General features: G+C 32.2%; 2 protein-coding genes and 1 pseudogene across 2 annotated transcripts; all 3 read left to right on the top strand.

The window, feature by feature from the left end:
- LOC142320501 (serine-enriched protein-like) overlaps positions 1-2241 on the top strand; it is an 83734-nt pseudogene extending 81493 nt beyond the window's left edge.
- A 4383-nt stretch (positions 2242-6624) lies between these two features.
- On the top strand, positions 6625-23996 carry LOC142319842 (uncharacterized). The gene is made up of 8 exons (XM_075357514.1): positions 6625-6717; positions 10311-10460; positions 16494-16624; positions 19709-19841; positions 20107-20291; positions 20835-20850; positions 23533-23639; positions 23975-23996. Exons 1-8 carry the CDS (start codon positions 6625-6627, stop codon positions 23994-23996), a joined length of 837 nt encoding a protein of 278 aa, XP_075213629.1.
- LOC142320500 (uncharacterized) lies at positions 23486-26639 on the top strand. Its single transcript, XM_075358364.1, has 2 exons — positions 23486-23639; positions 23975-26639. The coding sequence occupies exon 2, from the start codon at positions 25605-25607 to the stop codon at positions 26391-26393; it is 789 nt and encodes a 262-aa protein (XP_075214479.1). The 5' UTR covers positions 23486-23639; positions 23975-25604; the 3' UTR covers positions 26394-26639.
- Positions 26640-27058: the final 419 nt, after the last annotated feature.

Below are 27058 nucleotides of genomic sequence, written 5' to 3'. Positions count from 1 at the left end.
GCATTATATGTTGGTAAAGCAAAGTCTTTTAGATATCGCTGAGAGAGCGTTTTGAGATGTGGTCTGTTCTCTTAGGACTCTCATTTTACCACAACTGAAATAATCCTAGTGTACTGATATTAAACAAACAAGGTAGTCACAATAATGATAGGCGGAAACCATCACTATCTCTAGTAAAATTCGATGGTGAAGGTTTATTACTAGCTCATGCGGTTTACTCTGTGAGAAATAATTTCTTACTTGAAATCCATATAGACTCTGAAGAACAGTGGGATTACAGTTCCACGAAATAGATCACACATTAGGTTTTGTTCATTCAAATGAAAAGAAAAATATCACGTACCCGTATTACCCTACAAAACTGGAATTGGATAACGATGATGTAGTTATACAAAGCCTATATGGAATGGTTGCTGCTTCAGTGGGTACAGCATTTACACCGGTGACCGAAAAGGATATTGAAGACAACCCTGAAATATGTAGTTTTGTATCTTCAACTACAATAAAATTTTTAATCGTCAATCAATTTTTTTTCATTGTCGATGAAAACCTAGTATGGATCTTCCAACTTTTTTGTCAGGTTTATTTAGTCAGGCTATTTTAGAATAGCCTATTTTTTCAAGGCTATTTAGTCTTGGACTATTTTGACAGGTCACGACTGTTGCAATATTTAATAAGTTGCCAAATCTTTAAAAAAATCCTTCCACTAGTTTATTTAAAATAAAACTATTTATCTGTATACTGTTCAGCGTGTACATACTATTTGTTCAAAATAGTTTGAACATCTGAACAGTAAATTATTTTGTAATAATTTTTTACATTTATATATTTCTTACCATAATATTATTTCATGTGTGTGTGTATTAAAAAATTTAAGTGCATTTCAAAATCATCAATTTTTTATCGTAAAATTTGTTTTTCTGTTTGTAATTAATCGTATAATGTTATGTTCTGTGTAATGTATTTTTATGTACAATCAAATTAAAGTTCTATTTATTTGTGCACGTGTAAACTTAAAAAAAAAAAAAAAAAAAAAAATTGATTACAAATAATTACACTAAAAATTGGAAAGTAATACTTAATTTTTTTTACAGTTTTAAATTGTTCTTATTTTGATGACAAAATAAGAGTTAGTTGTTTGTATTATCTCTGATTTATTAGATTATTTTCTTCAGTTGCTCAAAAAATTGTATGTAAGATTTTTATTAATTTTTTTAATTATATAATGATATTTTTGTTGCAGGCAGCATTAATGTGGAGCAAAAATTATTGTGACAGTAATCAGAATATGGTATTAAAAGATGTTATTGGTAATTTTCTTGAATATATCCAATTTCACAAAATACCAGCCAACGTTATAATGAGAGAAGTTCACCCTCTTGGCCTTGTACCTTATAGCATTATTATGAATGTAATAAAATAAAAACCTAATAACATAAGTAATTCTTTTCGGAGCCTCGATTGGGTTTTGTTCGTTGATGAAAAACCATACAAGTATGATTAGTGTGGATATCGATAAAAACTTTGAAATTGTATTTGTTTTGAGTTTTTAATTATTTTTTCACTTGGAAATACTCCATACAATATAAAAATTATATTTGATTTTAAATCATCATAAAACTAACTTTTATGTCCGATGTAAACAAGTTTTTTAAACTTAGTTTTAATTTTTGTAATTAATTTTATTAACTCATTTTGTTTATATTTTCAATATTTTTACTGTCGTTTACAGTAATTTCACTACTTTCAATTCTTCCATTACAAACAATAATGATGAATTTACTCGATCGACTGACTGGATAGGAAAATAATTTTTATAAAAATGAAAGTGACTTTTTAATTATTTTTAACGTAAATTTTTAATCAGAATTAAACATTTATTTAATAAAATTTATTTTGGATGATCTAAAAATAAAAATATAATGGAGAATTAAATTTTCGCTGAAACTCTACTTAGCATTAACGACATTGAATTTCTTTATAAAAAGCTGTAGTGAAATAATCAATAAATATTTATTTTTCTTTTGCTAAATTCACACCTTAATTTAATTTCCCCAATGTGGAACGTACATAAATGAATAAATTACACGTAATTAGGGTCAATGTTTTCTTTCACAATTTACAAGTTTTTGAGTCAACATTTTTCCATTTACCCGTCATTTTCAAAATAATAGATGTTTGACTCAGATGGAGTTTCTTTAATTTAAAGGAATTTTAATATATATATATATATATATATATATATGAAATGAAAAATCAATCTTTCTTTGGTTACGGATGAATTGATATTTGTAACGACCTGTGGTTAAATATTTCCTGGCACTATGGTAGATGTAAAGAAACCATCGACAAAATAAAACAAAAAATAGACAGTACCCTTATTTTATAAGTTATTGCCCAAGATGTAATAAAAAAAAATAATCAGATTGTTGCAATACTGTTTTTCTCACTACTGAATTGCATGTAGTATTTTTGATTTTGGACAGCTAAAATATAATGTACCAACTTTCACTTTTTTCTTATATCCATTTTTTCCTTGTTTTAGTTAGGGGATTTTTTGTAATCCTTTTATAGTTTTGATAATTTTATATTTTTAATACGCGGTTCATCCAGAAAATAAAAAATAATTTTCTACCATAACAGATGTATTTTGATTATTTTCATATTAACCAAAATGAAATAGAAACCAAACTAGACAATAGGAGTGTAATGTATTTAGAGTGTACAAATGTTTGTTCCACCATATTAGCTCTATGAGTCAACCGATTTAAATGTATGACCCCGCATTAGAATCCTTATGTTACCGAAAGTGTCACACGCTATATGAATATATATATATATATATTTAAATAAATTGTATAATAATTTACATACATCCTAATTGCATTACACTCCTTTTTGACCATTTGTGTAAGAATAAGTGATTTTTTTATAAAATATTTTAAGTTATATGTATGTTGATTGTTATAATTCAAAAGCTTACACTGGGGGAAAAAAAGAATTTTTTTTTGTCTCTGGGAGAAAAATATGTGATTCTGAGCATATTTTATTCTTCTGAATTCAAATATGATATTGATTTTTCCCCACTGCGCAAGGTTTCCAAGAGAGGCATTTATAATTCAAACATTTTAATAATTTCTGCATTCTTCATTACAAAATATTCATACATTTGGCTCACCTAGAAAGTAAGAAATGACGATTTTCTGTTACACTTCGCCTGTGTAGCATCCCTCTTGATGGTCCAACAATAATCGGCCAGCATATTAGGATTCCATTTGCCTTAATACCTCTTTTCCGTAACTAAATCTCCTGAGGGAAGTGTTCCCCGTGCTCATCGCTCACTGCGCCAAGATTTTCCGGAAAGAAATCTATGTGCGTGTGCAGGAAGTGTACTTTTAAGGATATATTACTACCCAAGTTTTTATAAGATCGTTGACAATATCACAATAATTTTCCGGCTTTCGATATCGCTAAAATACTCTTGAGTAACATTTTTGAATGCTTGTCAAGCGGCTTTCTCCAGTGGATTCAATAGTCTCTCAAACTTTTCATTGTGCATTAGTGACCGTATTTGTGGATCCACAAATAATCCTTCTGTAATTTTTGCATCACTAATTTCAGAAAACTTCTGTTTTAAGTACATGAACCAGGAGTATTGTCCATGTCCTTGACGAAATTGTTCATTATTCCTAGTTTGATATGTAACAGAGGTAGATACACATTTTTAGGCCATGGGTTATGCTGTTCATTTCTAATAAAATGTTTTTTTTTCTGTCCCTACTATCCCATTCACACAATAAACAACAGTAGTTTGTGTAATCAAGTTGCAAACCAAGAATTAATGCAATCACTTTCAAATCACCACAAATACTCCATTTATATACTGAATATTGAAGCTTTTCCAATATAGATTTCAAGTTTTCATAAGTTTCTTTCATAGTAGCAGAATGTGCCACAGGTACTGATGGGAATTTATTGCCATTATGCAGAAGCACAGCTTTTAAACTAACTTTAGAGGAATCTATGAACAAGCGCCATTCTGTTGGGTTATGTTCATTACAAAGTGTCTGCATAAGAGAAGAAATGTCATTACAAAACACTAAGGCATTTTCTTCAGAAAAAGAGGCTTTAAATTGAGAATGGTGATTACGATAAGTGCTACATATCTCTGTATTCTTTTGAAGAAGATTCCACCCTTTTAGCCAGGAAGCAAGCATTCCAGACTGTTTTTTGGATCCTTTAAATCTTTTATGAGTTCATTAAAATTTTCTTGATTCAGTAAATGAGGCTGAGATGAAATGCTTTGTTCATAAGTTGTATCACCAGAATCTGTTTATTTTTATTTCTTACTTCCACCAGACTTTGAGCTCCTTTCATCTAACATCACATGTTCTGGAAGCTTTGGTATGGTCAATTCTTCGGAGTGTGGATCTGGTCTCATTGCAGATTGTGAGTTATATTACACCACTGTATGTTCTCATTTTGATGTAATCCCTTTAATCTTTGTTAAGCAGAAATAACAGTCAGAATAGTGATTTTTGGGTTCCCTCCAAATCATAGGGATAGCAATGGCATGTGGCATTTTTCCACACAGTTAGAAGCATAGAACATGATAAACAACAGATATATGGGACCCAGGCCCGTTTGATCCTGACTTTACACCCAAATAAAGTTCATTACATTTTTTTACTACTGGAGTAGGGCTTTGCCTTTGGGACTAGAGTGTTACTTCACCAGATACATAAAAAAAAAGTTAGGTTGATTTAAAAAAACTGCAGGCACATTGTAACTAACGATTAATTAAAAGTTGTAAATATGTAATACAAAATAATTCAAATATACAAAGAACTCACAATGACATGTTTACTGGATCACTACTATATCACAACTGGCATTGTTCTGATGATTGTATTCTGCACTAGGTAACGTTTGTACATGTCTATACACATCTGAATCTACACAACAATAGCAACACAACTTTTTGAGTTGGCTCCTTTGGTTCCATCACATTTATAATTCTCTAGGATTTTTTAGTTGACAATGGATAAAAAAAGTTTTAAAATATTAAAATAACAAAGAAGTAGGTAATGGAGAAATTATGAATACATATTTGAAAACAGGATAAAGAACTGCATTAAGTACACCTATTGGTACTCGTGAGACAAAAATCATGTTGACCAGTGATATAGGCAACTTTACACAAGATATTAGGCACTTGAAATCTGCAAAATCAATCTGAAGATAAAAGTGTCCCGTGATGAGCTTCCTTAAGAAATTTAGAACTGAAGTTGTATTCCGTTACTTTCTTCTGTGAGCTAATCATATTTTTTTGTAAATTTATATGTTAAACCTACTAAAATGTAAATCCACACCTTGAAAGGAACTAATTGTATAGTGAGTATTATTAATTTGAATAAAGTAATTATTGTGGCTTATGCCACTTACGTGTTGTTTTCATTTAATCGGGTCTTATAGCTACTTTTATGGGGATTTCAGATCTGCAAGGGCATGGTATTTAGAAATACGAACTTAAAGAAAACCAACTGAATAAATATTTGCATTTTATTATATGGTGAAATGGAAATTAATCTTTTGATCAATTTTTTTTTTTAAAGATTTGGTGTTTATGTAACTAGTTCCATCAATCCATTATTTTATAACCTGTCTTATCTCCTTGAATAATTTCATCGATCTGAGATTCTGCAATTACAGGTGAAACTTTGAATGGTTATCTCTCCATGTTAATTATCATTACCATTTATTTTTAACTTTCTGCCACTTTTAAATTTGAATGTTTATCAGAAAAATTTTTATTTATTTTATCTTTCTCTTTATTTTTAATATTTATATAAGGTATGATGTCGGTAACAAAAAATCTCAATGTTTGTCTGCTTCTTCCAAGTTTTGCTTGTTTACATTATCCTTTTTATCCACATGTGATTTGTTCTTTTGTATATTGAATTTCACCCTCATTATTATATTTTTCAAATTGAGAAGTATTCTGTGATTCATTTTAAATAAGTTTCATTGAATTATACCAAATTGACTTTACATTTTATATTTATAATATAAAAATATTTAAATTCTCCAAAAAAATGAATTTCTTAGGATGCTACGATTTAAAAAAAATAAATTAACAAATAATTTATGTTGAACTAAAGATTATTATTAGTCTGATTAGGAGGATATGAATTAATTTTTAAAAAAGTTGCATCATGAATTTAGGTAGAGTTAGAAGATTGAGAAAAATTGTTGTCATTACCAGGAGAATCCAACAACCTGGTAGTTTTTTCCATGTTGGGAGAATTTGCTACAAAGTGATGATATCTGAAAGGAGGTACTCTTTGTCATATTATATGCTCATACCGAATTAAGGTGAAAGTATATGAGTGATCGCAGGTAAAAGAGAAGGAAAATTCCAATTATTGGAAATGAAATAATGAGTATAGTTAATTAGATAAATAATGGTAGGTTGAGCATTCAATGTACAAGAATGTAAAGACTAACACTGAAATGGAAAATCTGTGTTAGTCTTGAAGAAGGCAGACGTAGTTGGTTTGAAATCTAATGTGGATGGAGAAAGGAACAGTAACTGAAAGAATTAGTGTAAGAGGAAATACCTAGATGAAGATCACAGAAGTGATGACACAGCAAAGCGATACAGGATATAGAAAAGAAAGTAACAGATACTTCAAGAACAAAGGACACAAGGAAGAGGTGGTTGTTCCTGAAAGGTTTATCTCCAAGCTTGAGATCAAGCTTCAAATCCGATAAAGATTATAGGTAATTTAAACGGATAAAAAATTTTCCATGTTAAAAGTTTACGAAGTTGCTCGTATGTCTACTTCGTGGTCTAGAAACTCTGTGTACATTGGTTGAGGAATTTTCTACTGGACATTGAATTGCTGATAGCCAACAATGGCGCTTCTAAGGTTTGAGCTTTCAAAACTGCATTTGGAAAAGATTTTGAGTCATCTAGCAACAATTGATGACGTAGTCTTGGTTGGAAAGTCCTCTAATAAATTGTGAACGCAGAAAAATATCTGGTATAGACTTTTTACATTTGCATTGGAATTCACATGAAATATATTTAGGTAATTGTGTGAAAAAATCTGGAATTGGTTGATTTGATCCTCGTTTTTGTGAGAGGAATTTATGTCTTTCAACTAATACATTCTTTTTCTCACTTACTAATCGTTCAAAGTTTGAACTATTTCGTCATACTTTAAGTTACGTAGTTTTTTGGTGCCACTGATAACTTTAAACGACGAAGTATTCAGGGTCTATACTATTTAAAAGGACTGTTTTTGATGTATCTTTATCTGGGGCTAATCGCTTCATAATAAGAAAGTTATCGAATCTTTCTTTGTATTGTTGAAAATGTTTTTCACCTTTGTCAAATTTTTCAAAATTACTTACATTATGTTGAATTGTTGATTGAGGATTTTCACTGATCTTGAATTTTTGTAATATTGTTTAAAAGTTTTGTTGTTGCATTTGCAAAAAGTGAGTAAAGTGTTCGGCTTCCAATTTGAGGATATGATGTTTTGTTGATATTGATAAAATTATCTTACGAAATATTTAAACACTTAAAAAACAGTACCACAAATGTGAATGAATATTATTAATTAAATAGTTTGAATTTGATTGGGTTTTAAAGAAAATATAATTAAATTTGTTGAGAAGTTTAAACAAATAACAAACCAGATAAACGCGAATATTTTTGAAATTATACTTCTTTTGGAGAAACTGAACAAAAATTATATTTTCAGCAAGTTACAGAAGTTGTATGCGCCAATTAACACACCATGAAGATTTGTGCAAGCCTAAGTGGATCAGTTTGCACACACGTGCGTGTAGTATCATATTCAGTCTGTCTTTCAGTGCAATTACAAGTTGTTAACATAAAAAAATATTGATTGACTCGTAATAAATATATTTATTTATTTAGTGTATGGCACCAACACGCAACACCAATTACAGTCAAAAATTACAAACAAACATTCAACAAATTAATATAAGCTACTGATTCTGAAATCTTCAGGATCCCCTTCATAAGCTGTCCTAGAGCAAACTTCTGTGATGTGTTTAACAGTTTAATAACCGCACTCACAAAGAGGCGTCTGTGTTTTACCCTATTTTTACAGGAAATAGGCACATTTACCATGTTGAGTTTGTATTCTGTTAGCGTTGATTATGTCTTAAGTGGAAAGTCAAAACCCGGCGCTTTTGAGTAATACATGGGATTTGGTTATTCTGCTTTGTTGTCCAATGATAACTTGGAACATTCTGTAGTTCAACATGTTATTAAGGAGGCGAGCTATTACTGTTAGTTTGCATGAGATTACAGGGAGGACCTTACAAATCATGCCTTCCCCTCACATTTAAATATATATATTTAATTGTGTAATTATATACACGGATTTCTGAAGACGGATATTTCAAACAGTGAATATTGTTGTTAGTATTCATAAAACTTTATTTATATTGCAGCGGATATTTATTTTTTGAAAATTGTGTATCAAGTTTTGAGGTTATATTTATGTATTCTATTTTATAAGTAAAATTGTATGATATAGAAAATAGTATCAGATAAGTTCTTGATTTTGCATTAATAATTTTAAATTCACCAAAAACAAAATTTTTGATTAAATGGACTACCATAAGACAAAACTGTTTGTATCATATTTTTCGTATCACAAGACGCTGGTAACACTCCTGTCCTAGTCAATCGTCATCTAAAGAATTAATAGAACTAAACTAATCAATATATATTTGACAAACCTTTTTTATATGACAACGAATACTTCAATACTTTTTAAACAGTATAAAATAAATATTATTTAATTTGAGGGTTGTTTATTTTTATTGTTAAACTTTTATTCGTGGTATTTAAAGTCGTCAGTTGAACGTTTGACTCAAATTTGTTTGAGTGTGTATAAACACAGGAAGTTTTATTTTTAACTTGTTTTATTCCTCGTCGAACATGTTAAGTCTCTATTTAAATAAACACACCCGATTCAAATTATACAATAAATTTAGTAATTAAAACATAAATAACAAAGACAAAATGAAAATTGAAAAGTATACTCAAAACAGATTATTTTGATCGACTCCAAAAGTTATATCGATAATCTACATACATCGTTAAATCGAACAATGAGATACAACAAATACTAAAAATAATGTAGCATTATAATAACCTATACAATATTGAATCATATAAGAAAAGTTTAGTTATTTTTGAAATAATGGGTCCGAGTGATAACCGCCCTGTTGGAAAAAACTAAATTAAACATCAACAACTGACAGTTATTCAGAATGATAGTGAGACGTGAGAAACTCATTTGTTCCTCGCACATTTGTTAAGTAGAAGCTTTGAGAATCCACGGTGGTTAATTATTCGGCAACTTATTTCATTGTTTTTACATATATTGTTGACTGTGGTGTATGAATACGAACACCCCAATAGCACAGTAGTATAACTTATATGCATTCCTACCATGTGCTGTCACTGTTGACACCGCCGGTAATATACATACAAAATCTATTCTGTCAGATGGTGTTTGGTAGTCATTAAAATTACTTTTACAGAGTGAAGGAAGTGTGTATTATTTATGTGTCGTAACTGTATTAATATAACTAAATATAATGATATAGTAAACCCTATAATAAGAGATATAATAATTAATCATATTTGCACAGCCAGAAGGTAAGAAATCCTAAGAAGAACGTCCTTCTACTAGCTCATGGAAGACAGCCATATTTTATGTTACTGGCATCTTAACTCTTTAATTATCTTTTTACATCTAAAAATTTTTTGATTCTGCAATAATTAATTTTTTTTCTTTTACGCAACTGAATTGGCTTCCATTACTACTAAAAACATGCAATAATCCTTGTTTAATTTAGCATCAATGTCTATATACCTAGTGAAAACTTTTCTTTTGCAAAAAATTGTATCATTTTAGGTAATAAAAAACGATGACCTCTACTGTTATTGCCACCTTATGTATATTTTTTGGAGATTTAGAAATTCAGTTATACCATAAAACTCTGTTATTTATGTGGTGTTAGTTATAAATATAGATTATTTGTATAACAAGTCATTTCCATACATAACGGACACAAGTCAGTGCTTAAAAACCCGCTTTGATACATAACAAGTGTTAAATTATCTTTAATAATATAGTTAGTTCCAAGCTCTTGACTTCATCAGATGTTACATTTCAGTAATATTTCATTTAACATGCTTATTTTAAATCACACTTGTGTAATAGAATATTAATATTACGTAATAATGTTTTCAGAGTAAGGATGCACAAACTGGTGATTCAGTTTTAGAAGAAAATCCATTATCCTTGCCCATTAAAAAAGAAAACATGCATGAAACAGGACAGCAAGAATATTTGTTTGTACATGTTGCCAAGACTGATGATGATCTGACAATATGTAAACAAGTAAGGCATTTTCTTCTTTGTCTTTTTTTTAGTTAAAAACATAAACCTAGTTATTGTAAGAATTCTTAATTGTTCTATTCATGATGATATTTTTATTTACTGTTTATAGCCCACATAACATTTTGCATTTATGTCTGGCTTGAGATGTGTTTATTTATAGTACAAAAAAAAGTTATTAACAAAGTATAGGGAGGTAAATAGCTTTGATGAACAGATTGCACTTAAAACTTTACAGTAGATAAACATTTTGTACAACAATACGCAACAAAGAAAATACAATGAGTTGAAGCCTCACGCTGCAATCAAAGCTATCACTATCACATTCATTTTATACTCAGATTCAGCATTGTATACAATGATGATGTAAATGATTACAAAGTTATCCTTGCTTTTATGAAGCATGTTAGTTATTATGTTTTAGTTAGCATGTTTTGCTATTGTGTGTTACTGCATTTTTGTTTTCAAACAAGAATGATGTGTTTTTTTATTTTTTTACGTTTACACATATAACCTGTGTGGTTAACCAAACCAGTTAGATTTACCTTGGTGCAAACAACTTTTTATTGATAGATTAATTAATGTCAATGCCTAAACTGTGTTCTGGACTATCAGGACCGATTAAATCCTGAAAGATCCCAGTTGCATACTATTACCGAAGCACTCACTGATGATTTACTTTTGTGAAAAATCATTTTATTTTGTAACTATAAGAAAAATAGTTGTTTTTCAGTTCTTGGATTTTTCATAGCTTGGCAATAAATTAATGGTGGCCCTCTTAAACTTATGAGGCTTTTTTCCTCTTTTCCATAAGAAAATGATCCGGACTTTCACCTCTTGAACACTCAAATAAAACTGATTGGTGAAATACATTAAACTAGAGTAGCAGAAAATCAACGTTTGCTGCATATCTTAACAAAAGGATCTCTCTTCTATAATGTAGTGGCAGTAATCCGGCTTCAGACATTAGACTAGTTGCTGGACTTGTGCGGAAAGCGCCTGTCGCATATCTTATTCCGCTATTATGTATTATGTCTAACTTTCTTAAATGCAACTTCCTAGCGGATGAATATACAATACATACGGATGTATTGTATATTCATAAAACTAATATTGTATATTATAAAACTAGACCACGGGGTCTAGTTTTCATTGAACCAATGCCTTAGACAATCTCAATAATATCTCTTTGTCTGAGCCCCAATTAATGTTCGATAAAAATTTTATAATGTTTAGGTCTTTTTTGCATCTAACACTCAAGTTCTGTATGTGTGATCCCCACATAAGGGATTTATCCAATACCAGTCCTAAAAATCTCACGTTATCCTTATATTGTATTGGATTATCGCCAGTTGTCAATGTAGGACTTTGATGAGGAATTCTCTTCCTACAGAAGTGTACACAGCACGTTTTTTCTGGTGAAAAATGGAATCCATTATTCTTTGCAACTTCATTTAGAACGTTAATCACTCGTTGCAATTTGTACTTCACCATAACAGTCTTGTTGCTGGCATACACAATTGCCAAAACATCATAGACGCTTTTGCTGATTTCTGGAATGGCTAATATCAATTTATTAATGGCGATGGTAAACAAGGTACCGCTCAGCGATGAACCTTGTTGTATGCCATTTTCCAAGATTCTTTCAGATGAATATTCATTGTTGACACGTACTTGTAAGGTACGGTCATTCATATAGTTGCTGAGCAATACTGGCAGATTGCCACGAATGCCCCATTCATGTATCTGGAGCATTACTCCATGTCGCCAGGTCATATCAAAAGCCTTCTGCAGATCGAAGAAGACTCTGACACAATGTTTCCTTTTAATAAAGCTGTTATATATAACGTTCTCTAAGTTGATCATTTGATTGGTGGTAGAATGGTATTGCCGAAAACCTGCTTGATATGGTGATATCAGGTTTTCTTTTTCTAAAACCCAAACGAGTCGATTATCAATCATTTTTTTAGAGTATTTTTCCCATAGCGCACGTCAAAGAAATAGGACGATAACTATTGGGATCTGATAGATTTTTATTTTTCTTCGGTACTGGAACAACATGTGCTCTTTTCCACTGCTGCAGGTACATTCCATCCCGCCATTTCATTATACAGTTTTGCAATGGTATTCAGCTGCCTGATCATATTATAATGGATTTCATCCAGACCAGCAGCTGTGTTGCCTGCTTTCTCCAACGCTTTCACGAATTCTTCCATTTTGAATGGTACATTATATGAATAATTATACTCGGTTCTGAAGTTTAGTAGACCTTCAAGTTCTTCTTTTTTCGCTCGAAAATCTTCTTCGTAGTTGGCCTTTACGAATTTATTGGATAATAGCTTTGCAATTTCGTTTGGAGTGTCTTTAATTTCATCTTCATCTTGAAGGCTAGTTATGGAAGCAAAATTTTTACGCCCACAAATCGCCTTCACTTTCCTCCAAACGTCTGATGCAGTAGTACTTCTGTCAATGGATGACATGTATTGCTGCCAGGATCGTTTCTTCGAGTCTATCATGAGACTTTTTGCATACGCCCTGTATTTTTTAAAGGCAATAAGATTCTCTGTGGTAGGACGTTTCTTAAAGTCGTTATACGCCCTTTTCTTTCTTTTTATAGCTTCACTTATTTCATCGTTTCACCGTGGCACGGGTTTCTTCGTAAGTTTCCCAGATGTTTTGGGAATAAATCTAGATGCCGACTCGAGTATCGCATTTGTTATAGCGTCGACATCGTCCCCGATAACTCCAGTTGTTTCAGGGAGTATCGTTCTAGCTGTGAAGCTCGTCCATTCTGCCTTTTCAAACAACCATCTTTTAGAGATGGGATATATTTTTCTTGTAGCATCAGTTACAATTTGCACCGGGAAATGATCGCTACCATGCAAATCGTCTAAAACATGGAAGCCGTACCTCGGTGCTATCGATCCGCTTATGAGTGCAAGATCTATACAGGACGTCGATCCATCTCTGGCATTGGAAAAGGTTCCTGACCCGTCGTTTAAAAGCATAAGTTCAGAATTCATCAGGAACCTTTCCAATTCTCTTCCACGGGTATCTACTCGATCCGATCCACAAAAGTGAATTATGAGCATTAAAATCACCCACCAGTAAAATAGGTGGGGGGAAGCTCAGAAATTAATCGTGCTGTCATCCTCCTTCCAATCAAAATTCGGCAGGTATATGCTGCAAACAGTGACCTGAAGCGGACGCTTCATTTTAATGGCGACCGCTTGCAGGTTTGTATTTAGATCAACAGCTTCGGCGGTAGCTCTGGTCGATGTTAATATTGCTACTCCACCTCTAATTCTTACATTTGGCGGTTAATCTCGCCGAAATATATCGTATCTTTTTAATTTAAAATTTTCATTTCGGCTGAAATTTGTTTCTTGCAGAAATATACAAATCGGGTCTACATCATGTACCAAGCGTTGGAGCTCATGGATGTTTGAAAAACATCCATTGATGTTCCGTTGTACAATCGACTTGCTGATTTTAAATTAAATTATAGCCTAGGTTTTCCTTTCGGCCATCCTTTTTTTCTCCATATTGCGAACAGCATTGTGTTCGCGGAGAACGTCGTCGCCCGTATAGCTTCCAGTCTCCGAATCGGAGACCACCGAAGCCGCCGACGTCGAAGGACATGGATCGACGCCGATTGAGAGGCGACAACCTGGCCGACTCCCGGCACGGGGATAGCACCAGTCACCGCCTGTGGAAGGGGGGACACTTGCCCCCCCTGTGTGGTTTTTGTGGCCTCTGTGGTTTAGAGGCCTCAGTTGCAGGAGGCTTGGAAGCCTCTATAACACACTCTTTCTTGAAGGATCTTGAAGGATATCGCTAAGACGGACTTGACCTTCTGGTTTGGCGTCCGTTTCTTTTCTACAGGAGCAACTTTCATTTTTACAGATTTATCTTCAGCAGGCTGTACCACTATCTTTGGCTTAACAAATTCTTTGTTGCTGAAAGGCTTTATCTTGCTTTCGATGATCCTTTCAATCATGTTAGCCAAAGTAGGCGCAAGTTTGTTTATAATTTGAGTCTCATCTACAGCAATTGGAACAGGAGCAGGAACAGCAGCCGCAGCCTGAGCATAAGTTGTTGTTGCTCTAGGCTTGCGGGCGTTAACAATCTTCTTTGCTTCGAAGTAGCTGACCTTTTGCAGGGTTTTTACTTCCTGCACAGCCAGCTCGTCTTTGTAGACAGGACAGTTCCTGGATCCACAAGAATGTGTTCCCTTTCAATTGATACATGTAGGAGGTTCTTTACATGGCTCCCCTTCATGCACCTCACCACCGCACACGCATATTTGCGGTCTTTCACATCTAAGAGCGGTGTGACCAAAGCGTTGGCACTTAAAGCACCTCATAGGCTGCGGGACAAATGCCCGCACGCCCAGTCGATGAATCCCCGCTCTTACTTTCTCTGGCAAAGTAGGCCGGTTGAAAGTTAGGACATGAGAGGCTGAGGGTAGGACCTTACCGTTCCTTCTCATGTTCAATCGACGACACTCTATTACTCCTTGCGATGACAACTCCTCAACAATTGCTTGCTTCGAGCAATAGCAATTTAGAAGATCCCGACAGACGACCACACCCCTTGAGGTGTTGAGCGTACCGTGGGGATCAACATGTACAGCCAATTTTCCAATCTTTTTAAGGCCTAGGATCTTTTGAGACTGAGCATCATTTACGGTCTCCACATGAAATCCTGTGAAGGTCTTCCTTATTTCTTTAACAGGCCCTCCAGCGCATTTAGTTATTTTCCGAGCAATGAGAAAAGGACTCACCCTCGAGAAATTTCCATCCTCCTTTGTAATGACCAAGTATTTGGGTTTAGGTACATTACTAATCTTGAAAAAAGCTTTTTCTAGCTTCAATCTCAATCCTTCTTGATTCCGCACTCTTTCTCCGTTTTGCCTCAGGCGAAACGGCTGGTTCTAGACGGGGGTGTTTACGTGAACCCTCTGCCAGGTTTGTTTGTTCAACTTGCATGATCGTTTTATCCCTTCTGTAGTAAGGCTAGCCGCCGGGGTACACCCCCACTCCAGGGCTACCAACCCTGGAGGTCCATTCCATGTCTTGGCAGAGAGCGGATGCGCAGTCTCTGCACTGACTCCAGGCCCTTACACACCGAGGTTTTCAGGGCTCCCATGCCATGAAAAACATGGGCACCTTAACTACGTGCTTGCCATCGCTGGGGGCATGTGGACAACGAAAGGTCTCCGTTACACCTGCAAATAACTTCAACCGTGGCCCCCACATCGCCACCTCTAAAGGTGATATCAATACATGTCTATATTCGTTAAAAGTTTTCGTACCTCACGTGGCCGCGAAATCCAGTTTTAAAATTCGGCCGAAAAATAGCATATCCGAGAACAACACTCGGAACCCTGCTAGCCAGCCAGCTATATGTAATGTACGTAAGTACATTACATATAGCCCTGGAAGTGGAACGTAGATGTTGTGTTCCGGACGTAGGGATTACCTACCTCAGGGCATTATTATTATTATTATTATTCCGAGGCACCAGAAGCGACCCGTGTACTGGTGGACACCGGAGATTGCGGGGTGGCGCCGAGAGTGTCTTCGACTAAGACAGGTGGCCCAACGTGCGAGGAATCGCATTGACGCGAACGCCAGGTCAGCCGAGTATAAGACAGCAAAGAAGCGGTTCCGTCGAGCCATCAACGTGAGCAAGGCACGCTGCTGGAGAGAACTGACGGAGACCGTGGATGCAGACCCTTGGGGGCTAGGTTACAAGATAGTAACTCGGCGATTGGGGATCTCACGGTCACCAGCTCCACTAGACGAGGCTAAAGCGGAACATGTTTTAGCAAAATGTTTTTAGCAAAGATTTTTTAAAAGTCCAGTTTATCTTAAAAAAATGTATTTTATTAATATTTCTGTAGTTACTTCAAACAAAATATATAATTAAAATTTGAATGTAGTTACCTTATTTTATTTTCAGATTCGTAGTTTGCGTGAAAAGGAGCACAGGGTGAGTGTAATAAGAATGCTATCACAGCGAAGTGTATGAAGTATTAAAACAAGAAAAGATGTTAAAATATTTTTAAAGGAGTCATGGGAACAGACTTTATTATTATTTAAGAGTCCGCATTTAAGACCAACTGTACTTACATGCCTCATACAATTTGGACTTATTGTAGGGTAAGAATAACTAATTATTTAAATTGTTTTCAATTCAATGATGACATTTATCATGATCATCATCTTTCTTTCATCGTGTACTACCTTGATTTATAAGAAGAGACTTCATTGCGCTTCAGTTTCTACATTTTATAAATCTACTAATGATCTAAAAGGTCTGACAATCTATTGAAATCTCTTGTAACAGGATCAGTATTACTTAGTTGATGAGTTTTTAATCAGTTGATAATTAGATAAAACTGGATTTTCTCCCAACTCATTAAACTTGTATACATTACTATGTTTATTATGTATTTATCATACATTACTATGTTTATTATGCACACTGTTCTCAAATATTTATCAATTAATGCTATCGAAATTGTTATTTTATGCTGTATTTCTATTTATATATTATCTTCACGTAGTTACATCAATATTGTTCGCTGCTATAATTATCTTTTTACATTAATTTAAATTTAAGCCAGTCCTTTTTTTTTATTAACTCATTTTTTAATTTTTAGTGTTGCACTGGTTTAGGTTTTTTCTTATTTTTCCTTGACTCTTTTATATAAATGGTGGAGCAATTCAATTTTTTTAATCTTTGGAATAAAACCTATTCTTGACTCCTGACATGATTTGTACAATTTATAATTATATTGTGTAATTTATTATTATATTGTGATTTGTATAAAGTCTTTATAATTTATGCAAAAAAATGTTACCATTTTAAATTATGTAAAACTTGTACAAACAGTATAAGCAATATACTGTAGTAAACTTGTGTAAAGGTTAATGACCGACTATAGCTGTTGATGTTTGCTGTTTCATAAAAAAAAAAAATGTGTAAATAGTAGTTTCTAGTGTTTATTTTGTTATGCGTATATACCTAGCAGAAATATGTGCAAAAGAAGAAATAGCTGAAGGTTGGTGGTATTGTATATTGTAAAATAAGTATTTTAGTAGAAATTAAGAGCTATATGAAGAGGAAACTTCAAGAATTCAAACAGATGCTATGATTTTTAATTGTTTTTATTTTTATTTTACTGTCCTGCTTTTTAAACCAACCATTTTCCAGGCTCCCGGGTGTTAATTTTCTGTTCGTGCAGATAAGTCATTTTTATTTCAAATTGCACTTTAATTATATCAACATTTTTTTTTTTTTTAGCTCCATTTCATTACAGTATATAAAATAAGAGGAATAAACTTCACTATAATATAAATATTTTTTATTCCAGGATCGAGTTCCTTTTAGAACATACCTTTATTTACTTTTCACCACGATCACATTGCATCCAGTCAGCCTGGATTGATTTTCTTGATACCGATATAGAAATCTCTTGCCTGTTCATGGCATCACCATGTCTTAAACCTAATGGTTATCATCAAAAATACTTTCTAGTAAGATGTTCGTCTAATTATTATTAAAATATGTACATTTTTGGTAAGGTCATTGTAATTTTTATAATAGTACATTTATCATCTACCTTTCTTAGTTTCGTCATAATTAAATCACCTGTTGACATTTACAGATGTATTCCATTTTAAAAACTCGCTGTACACACAGCGAGTGTGTGAAAGGTAGATAGTGTACCTAATATTAAAAAAATAAAATTAAAAATATTGTTCTTCTAACTCCATAAACAAGCCAAAGTTTCTCATTTGATGTTTGCAATCATTTTTGGTACTGCAGTTAATATTCCTCCGTTGCATTGATTTATGCTTATTTACTTTTGTACGATAACAATTATTTCATTTGGTGGCATACTACACTTCAAAAATTTTGCTCATATATATTTATTCTGCTCAAGAAATGCTCTTGCACCGCAGCTAAAATGTTTTCTTCAGTTTTCTGAATGACTAGACTTGATATTTCAATGATTTAATCTACTACAGTTAATGACTTTGTATTTCTTTCCACTCATTAAACATTATTTTGTTTTTACTGACAACCTCAGACATACTACATACATTTTTAATAAGGAGGATAAGATGGATGAAATGATAAGTTAAATAATCCAGACCCTTGTTAGTAATCAAACCAAGACCAGTTTATCTCAAAGCTCACATGCTAATCATTACACCGACTTAGCAACCTTTCACTTTAAGATCATGTAATTACTTTAGCACATTTTTCTTATTAATTTTGTCAGACTAATTACAATCGATAACCTGATAAACTTTGCATGTCATTCAGACCCTTTCAAATGCAGCACTTCTATCAACTGTGAAAAAATAATTTCCCTTGTACTTTTACTAGCCTTCTATTTTTGTATTTTTTGTATTTTGCCCCTTGTATACAGACATAAATACACATACTGTCTACAGCCTGTACTAATTTATTGGATCGAGTGAGTATCAGATTTCTCCCTCCATTATCCCCTCTCTATAGATTATTTCTCCTTACCAAACCTTTTCTCGTCTTATCTTTTTGTTGATTTATGGGTCTTCCTTTTTATTTTCTTCCCTTTTTTTTTGACTGCATCATTGTTCTTTTTCTTTTCCGCTTTTCAGGCGAAGATAAATAATTACGTATAATTTTTCATAAAACCACTCATTGCTTTAAATAGTTAACCTGCCTGTTTGTCAGGTGAAAGTAACAAATAAATCGTCCTGATCAAAGGCAGACTGTGATAAAGCCCTTTCGAAGTTTATTCTTTATTCCTTCTTCCTTGAATAGATTCTTCAGGATAAGTTAATTATGTCACCTGCTCACCTTTGATCTCTCTTGGTGATGTGCTGGTACATTATAGTATTCCTGTGTGACATCCATCTCTTTACTAGGCTTCCGAAGGAAATGACTTTACAGTGAGGCAGTTCAGTGACTCTTATGTTCAAATAGTATAAAAAAAAATTATTTACCAAGGTACCTGAAGATAAAAAAATTATGTATCAAATTTTAGGACAATTAGAAGGTAATACATTTTTGCGTTTAAACCCAAAAATTACTAAGATTCTCATTGTTAATAAAGGTAAAAGTTTGCAAAAATAATAAGTTTATTATTAAACTTATTTATCATTCTTTTCATTATATTTATTTATATTGTCTATTCATATAAAATAATTTATTAATAGTATATAATCTTATTTTTATTTGTTTTCCAGGTACTATACTTTAATGATGTGGTTTCCTGAATTATTTAATCGTTTTGACAAATTTGAAGAACTTCACCCAAATGAAACTCCATCAGTTTGTATCGTATCTTCAGTATTTCATCAAGAACCCACCGGGTTGGTCTAGTGGTGAACACGTCTTCCCAAATCAGCTGATTTGGAAGTCGAGAGTTCTAGCGTTCAAGTCCTAGTAAAGCCAGTTATTTTTACACGGATTTGAATACTAGATCGTGGATACCGGTGTTCTTTGGTGGTTGGGTTTCAATTAACCACACATCTCAGGAATGGTTGAACTGAGAATGTACAAGACTACACTTCATTTACACTCATACATATCATCCTCATTCATCCTCTGAAGATTTATCTAAACGGTAGTTACCAGAGGCTAAACAGGAAACAGAAAGAAAGTATTTCATGAAGAAAAGCTATGTGATGCTACTTCAATTGATCGTTCAGTATATTTACATACACTTGTAATTGGATTAACATGTATACCAACCAGTTTTTGGTTACCATTATGTGTCCATAGGCTAGGAATTAAATTTTTTCTGAGCAAGTACATAAATAGCAATTGGTAGTTTGTAAATAGTAATTGTATTTAAGTACGTTTAATTTTTTGTTTCAGATATTTTCTTTTTAACTCATCTTAGATGACAACTTTATATAAAAAAAAATCAATTTATTAAAATAAAAATAATAATAAAATAAAATAATATTTTATTTATTTATTAAAATCAAGTTCATTCATTTATTGTTTCAACTACAAACTGATGCCTAGTGTATATTAAATCTTTTTTTTTAATTTTGCAAATCTTTTATCCTTGTCAGAGTTGACAAGGACATCCTCAATTTGATCCATATGTAATTTTTTTTAAGTAGCTTTAGTTTTTATCTCGTAGGGATAAGTTCTGGTGCATATCATATAAATTTCCTTTTTCTATTTTGAAATGGAAGTTTCTCAGACAGTCCTACAGTAAGTTTTTAAAATATCATCAATGGAAGGTTTATTTTTAAAAAAAATACTTTGACCATGTTGTTGATTGGAAGAATTTTTTTGACATCTTCTTGCTTGGTATTTATTGTTTATTATAAATTTATGATATTTTCTAATTTGCAGCGATATATCAAATGTGGTATTTATTTTCTTTGGTTCTAGAATTATAGCCAAATAAAATTTTTGTTATTGGAAATATTTGGATCTTAGGGAAGGCACATTGGTTCGAATCAGATTCATCTTCTTTTTTTTTTTAATTTAAATATATTGACTTATTAATAACACTGATAAACACATAATTTTTGTTTCCTAACATGCAGTACATGATTTTAATCTATTTTTTGATGCTGAAAATAAATATGAACTCAGAATCTTTCTATAGACCACCATTTTTGAAAAATTTTTTAATTTTAATTAAAGGATTTTTTTCATTTTTCAACACATAGTTAACATACTAAGCTCCTATATTGTATTTTGTTAGCTCATCTTTTATTGTTTAACATTGTTAACATAATTTGTAAGCTAAAAATAAACAATACTAGACAAAGAATTAAATCATATCACAGTCGCATATTATGACATCATATCTAATACTGAAGAGTGAGCCTTCATGGACAAGATTAATCGTGAATCGTGTCTTTGCAGGTCAAAAATGTAGCTGAAAATACAGCTGTGTTGTTTGTATTAGCACTGGATTTAGGAATGAATTAATTTTGTTCAGTCTTATTTCTGTCTTAAGTTGGTTAACAGTGCAGTATCATAATCCCATGAAATTGTGTAGATATTGTGGATATCTTTTGTTATGCATGTGGTGAGTTTACATAAAATCAAATAGAAAAAAACATTACACCTTTAATTAAAAAAGCATTCGCTTGAGATTTCAGTGTAAAACTGGTCAGGATAAGATGGAGACTTCTCATATAGTATGCACTAATTGTTCTGTTTATTTAAGAGGATGGCTGAAAGGTACACAGAAGGCTTTGTCATTTGGTGTACTTGTGATCTGACGTGAACCAAAATATCATGTAACTGATCGTTACTTTTGTTTAACAAGTGTGTCTGGAATTTCTAAAAATCTAAACATACTGTAAAATATCCTTCATTGCAATCTGCAATCAGGCTTGTACTTCACAGTGAAATTATTGCAGCTCCTGAGCCACCTGTGAATGTATGTTTTGAAAGTAGTGATGAAGAATCGGGCAGTACTGAAGAAGACAACAATGATTTTGATTTTGAATTATCTTCCAATATGCCACATTTTATATCACAAGGTGAATTAAATGACTCTGTTAGGGATTTAAATTTGTCAAAAATCAAGCTGAACTGTTAGGATCAAGACTGAAAGGTTGGAATTTACTTTAAAAAAATATAAAAAATTTTGGGCTTTTGAAACCGACAAAAAGAACTTTCTCAGTACTTTATTGATGAAAATAATTTTGTTTATTGCACAAATATTGATGAGCTTATGTTGCACTTAGGACAAGTTCATAAACCTGGGGACTGGTGCCTTTTCATAGATTCGTCCAAGTATAGTTTAAAACTGTAACAAATATCCTTCAATACCAATCGCTTATGGTATTAATTTGAAAGAGACATACAATGTGATGAAAGACGTTCTTGAAAAAATAAATTATAAAAAACATAGCTGGAATGTATGTGGTGATTTGAAAGTTATAGCTATTTTGTTAGGCATGAAGTTAAGCTGTACTATGTACGTATTTTCTTTGCGAATGGGACAGCCGAGCTAGAGATAAACATTATTTTACCATAGAGTGAAAGAAATGAGACAACTTAACTCCAAATGGGAAAAATATTATTCATGAACCCTTATTTCAACCCAAAAAATTATTTTTATCCCCTCTCCATATCAATCTAGAACTAATGAAAAATTTTGTAAAAGCAATGAAGAAGGATAGTCCTGGGTGTTTGTACATCAGGCAGAAATTTGCAGATGTAAGTGAAGGAAAAAATAAAGAAAGAATATTTGTTGGTCCTCAGATAAGAGAATTGGTCAGAGATGATGTATTTAAATAATGTAGATCAATGTTAAATAATGTAGAAAGTGCAACTTGGGCTTCATTTAAAGACGTTTGCAAAAATTTTCTGGGCAAACAATAATCCGACAATTACGACTCCGATCATCCAAGTTTCACTTCCATATAAAGCTACGCTTCAAACATATACTTTCAAAAATCTTTTCCTGACGTTTAAATTAATTTTTGATCTAAACAAATTATATTTCTGACTGAAGGCTCGTTTCATATGTGCTGTTCAGCATTTTATATTGCTCCTGCTTTGTCCATCTTTATTAATTCTATTTCCCAAATAACAAAATTCTTCAACTTCCATAATCTTTTCTTTTCCTATTTTTACATTCATCTTTGTTATTTCTATTAGATTTCATTACTTTCGTTTTGTTCTTGTTTATTTTCATGCTGTAGTTCTTGCGTAGGACTTCATCCATTCCGTTCATTGTTCCTTCTAAATTACTAAGTTACTTCTTAATTACTTCTAAGTTACTAGTAGTGCTCTCTGCCTTTCATCCAGAGGTCAGTTTTGAATCTTGGTCAGACATGGCATTTTTCATACGCTTCAAAATTTCCATTTCTTTACTCCTACATACAAGCTTCGAGCTTCTGTGGTGAATTAATTATTAAAAAAATTCTATCAATTATTAATGGTACGTATATGGTATTAATTAATATTTCAATAAAATGTGCGTAAATTTTATTAATATAAATCATTTTTATTTTTGGAATAAAAAATAGTTTTCTGTCTACTGGTATCTGGTTGTGTTGCTCTGGGATTTTTATTAGTATAAAACGCTTTACAAAATTTAATATTGTCTTGTATATTTGAAGCACTTGCTAGTTTAGCTATTAGTGTTGTTTACTGTATCATGGTTGATCTCTTCCCAACACAACTCAGGTATTTTTTTACATATTTTATTATTAACTTATTTTTATTACTTTAATTATAATTAATTAACTTTATGTTATAAACACAATCAAAACAGTAATTGAAAATATTTTAACAGAAGTAAAAAAAAAGTTAGTTAAATTTATTTGGTTTTGTTTGTCTTTGAAAAAATGTAAAATGTTCTGTAATTTTCAATCCTGATTATCATTGACAACACTATAAATTATATACTACTTAATTAATGTTGTTTAATAGTTAATCTTACATCTTAATGTCATACTTTTAGATTATTAATTTTTTTTTTAAGTTGATTCAACTTTTATATAATTAGAATTTGTTTTTAGCAAACCGCGTTGGAAAGATTAAAAAAATGTCAGACCCTGATTGAAATCATGTGAGAGGAGATGACAATCCTGCTGATATGGCTTCACGAGGAGTTTCAGCGATCACTTGTTAAAGTTAACATTATGGTGGCATGGGCCAACGTGGTTGTCAGATTCTTCCACATGGCAGCAACTATTGGATTTGGAGTTCTATGAAGATGACATACCTGAACGAAGGTCGACGTCTCCGGTTAATGTGATCACTTTAGATGATGAATATTCATCCTTTGTTAGGGTTAAGCGCGTATCAGCATATATTCTTCGTTTTATAAATAGTGCAAAACTGAAAGTTTACAGTTTAAGAATAAATGGATTATTAAAACGAATGAATTAGATCAAGCAACGATCACTCTTGTCAAGACAGTTCAAAAAAGAACATTCATCGATGAGTACAATCATCTAAAAAACGGCAAGGAATTGAGCACACATAGCAAGCTCTTATCCCTGTGCCCATTTACTAACAAAGATGTTATCAGAGTTGGTGGTCGAATACACAATTCAGATTCAAACTACTAACAAAACATCCTACTGTTCTTCCATAAAATCATCGCTTTACAAAACCGGTTGCAAAACATGAGCGCATTAAACAGTTACATTTGAGACCACAAGCATTAGTTGCTTCCACTTCGGCAACAGTTTTGGCCTGTTAACGGACGAAAACTTGCAAAACAAATAGTTAATGAATGTTATACGCTTCAGAGTAAAACCAAGGTTCATTCAACAACAAATGGGAGATATGCCCATATGCCCACCAACTGTCTAGACCGTTTCTTAATATCGTAGTGGACTACTGTGAACCGTTTGAAATTCTGACATCATACACACGAGAATGTAAAACATCCAACGGATACATTTCATTATTTGTTTGCATGGCCACGAAATCTATTCACTTGGAACTTGTTCAAGAATTAACCGCCAAATCCTTCTTGGCAGCGTTATAACGCTTTATTTCACGGAGAGGAAAATGTTCATGACAACGCAAAGAATTTAGTTTGAACCTCAAACGAATTAAACCAACTTTTATCATCAATAGCACATCTTGAAACGATACTTGATACCCTCGCTGAAGACAATATTACCTAGAAATTCATTCCTCTCAGATCTCCTCGTTTCAGTAAAATCTGTAAAGCATCTCTTGCTAAGAACAATTAGTAAGGCATCACTGACATTCACGATTTTATGTAGAACAGAAAGTCGTTTAAACTCCCGTTCGTTAATTTACCTTTCTGATTCTTCAGACGTGTCCCCTTTAACCCTGGGCATTTTCAAATAAGTCAGCCACTCACTACGATTCCAGAAGCACACGCTCTGAAGGTCAGCATTAATTGCCTCAGTAGATGGCATCACATCAATCAACTAACCGTGCAATACTAATAAAAACATCATGTAATTAAAGGTAAAAAAGAATTCTTAATATAATGCATCCAAAGGAAGTTAACAATGAATTATTCTATCTACTTTTTTTATTAATCTGAAAGTCTGTTGCCGTGCAACAGAATTATTTTATATTTGAATCGTTTACTTTACCTAATTCATTATATTTTTTCTACTCATAGCTATAAGAAGAATTTTTATAGCGGTTTAAAGAAAAATGTCGCAAAATAATCAAACTGAACCAAGTCAAATATTTAAAGGAATCGTAGAAATTAATGGCGAGACTTACAATACAATTCAAGAGATATATATCAGAGACAACATTATAAAGAGGTTGAAAACTGAAATACTTGAATTAAATCGCATTCAAGAATCGAAAACCAATATTTTAAAAGATTTAAATGAAAAAAATCGTCGGTTCCAAGAAGACATAAAAATACTAAAAACTGAATTATTTGAAGCAAATGAAAAATACATTCTACAGGAAAAGGTCATGAAAACAAATAAAAAAAGAATGGAAGAATTAAGTGAAGATTATGATGAAGTGAAGGCTAAACTAGAACATTTCAATGAATTATACAAAAAACAAGAATACACTAATGCATTTCTCAGAAGAGAAAATGAAAATCTGAAACGTGATCTACAGATACAACATTTGGATTCTATTAGAGCAAATAACAAAACGAAGATAGATTATGAAAAACAACTGGCTAGTTTTAAGCAGGAAATGGTCTGTCATGTCCAGACATCATCGAAAACAACAGATAACAGCAAAGAATCGTATTCTGATAGACCTGTTTCATCAGCCCTGAGTAACGACGTGACCATAGAGGTATTCGAAGATAATTCAGTTGAATTAAAGGAAGATAAATGCATTATGAAAACTTCTGAAAATAACAACAAATTTATAAGTTTACTGCATCATGTGCTTCTCAGAATCAGTTATCATTGGAATCAATGGACAAGGACATCTCCTAAAGTTTCGCATTTCGAAAATTATATTTAATTTAAAATTAATAGTGGCATATGTGACTTATAATACAAAATTCATCGTATTATCTTCAATATATACATCTTGAACTGTTAGAAAACTTCAAAATTGTAATCGTGAGCTACGAAGATTACTACTGGATCTAGTGTTATTTTTATAATTTTATACCATGACAAACACTCAGATTTTTACTTAATTCAACAATTATTTCAAGGACTTCAATAATCTAAATGATAGTGAAATATTTTTACTAAAATCAAGAAATATGTCTATTTAAGTTGTTCTATTATAATTTCTTGATGATGAAATAAATTGTTTCGTTTGATATTTAATTAATTGTAATGTCTTTTTTTTCGAATATTAATTTAAGATTCTAATTGCTAGATGATAGTTGTTATTCAACGTCTTCTATGATCACTGTTTATTTACAATGTTACTTGATCTTACAAATATAAAAAATGAAATACATATACACACCCTAAAAACATTACACTCCTTTTTGGGCAGTCGTGTAAAAAATTGAGATATTACTTGGAAGATAATAATTTTACTTCCTTTTTATTGCAATTGACTGGTACCAAAAGTGACCGAAAAATCCCAAAATCAAAAAAAAATTGAATTTTGGACTTTTTCTTAACTGCAGTAAGAAGCCCTCATTGAGAGTTTTTCAACGATATATC

Source organism: Lycorma delicatula, chromosome 2 (assembly GCF_047948215.1).
Source record: "Lycorma delicatula isolate Av1 chromosome 2, ASM4794821v1, whole genome shotgun sequence".
Taxonomy (NCBI): domain Eukaryota; kingdom Metazoa; phylum Arthropoda; class Insecta; order Hemiptera; family Fulgoridae; genus Lycorma; species Lycorma delicatula.
The sequence above is the reverse complement of the archived record's forward strand: the minus strand, read 5'-3'. Positions and strand labels throughout refer to the sequence as shown.

Excerpts from the sequence above, each read along its gene's own strand:
- LOC142319842 (XM_075357514.1), top strand. The coding sequence starts at position 6,625 with ATGAAGATCACAGAAGTGATGACACAGCAAAGCGATACAGGATATAGA. Across the intron at positions 6,718-10,310 it reads ACAAAGGACACAAGGAAGAG|AGTAAGGATGCACAAACTGG; the intron begins GTGGTTGTTCCT and ends TAATGTTTTCAG. Across the intron at positions 16,625-19,708 it reads CAATTTGGACTTATTGTAGG|GTACTATACTTTAATGATGT; the intron begins GTAAGAATAACT and ends TTTGTTTTCCAG.
- LOC142320500 (XM_075358364.1), top strand. The coding sequence starts at position 25,605 with ATGTCGCAAAATAATCAAACTGAACCAAGTCAAATATTTAAAGGAATC.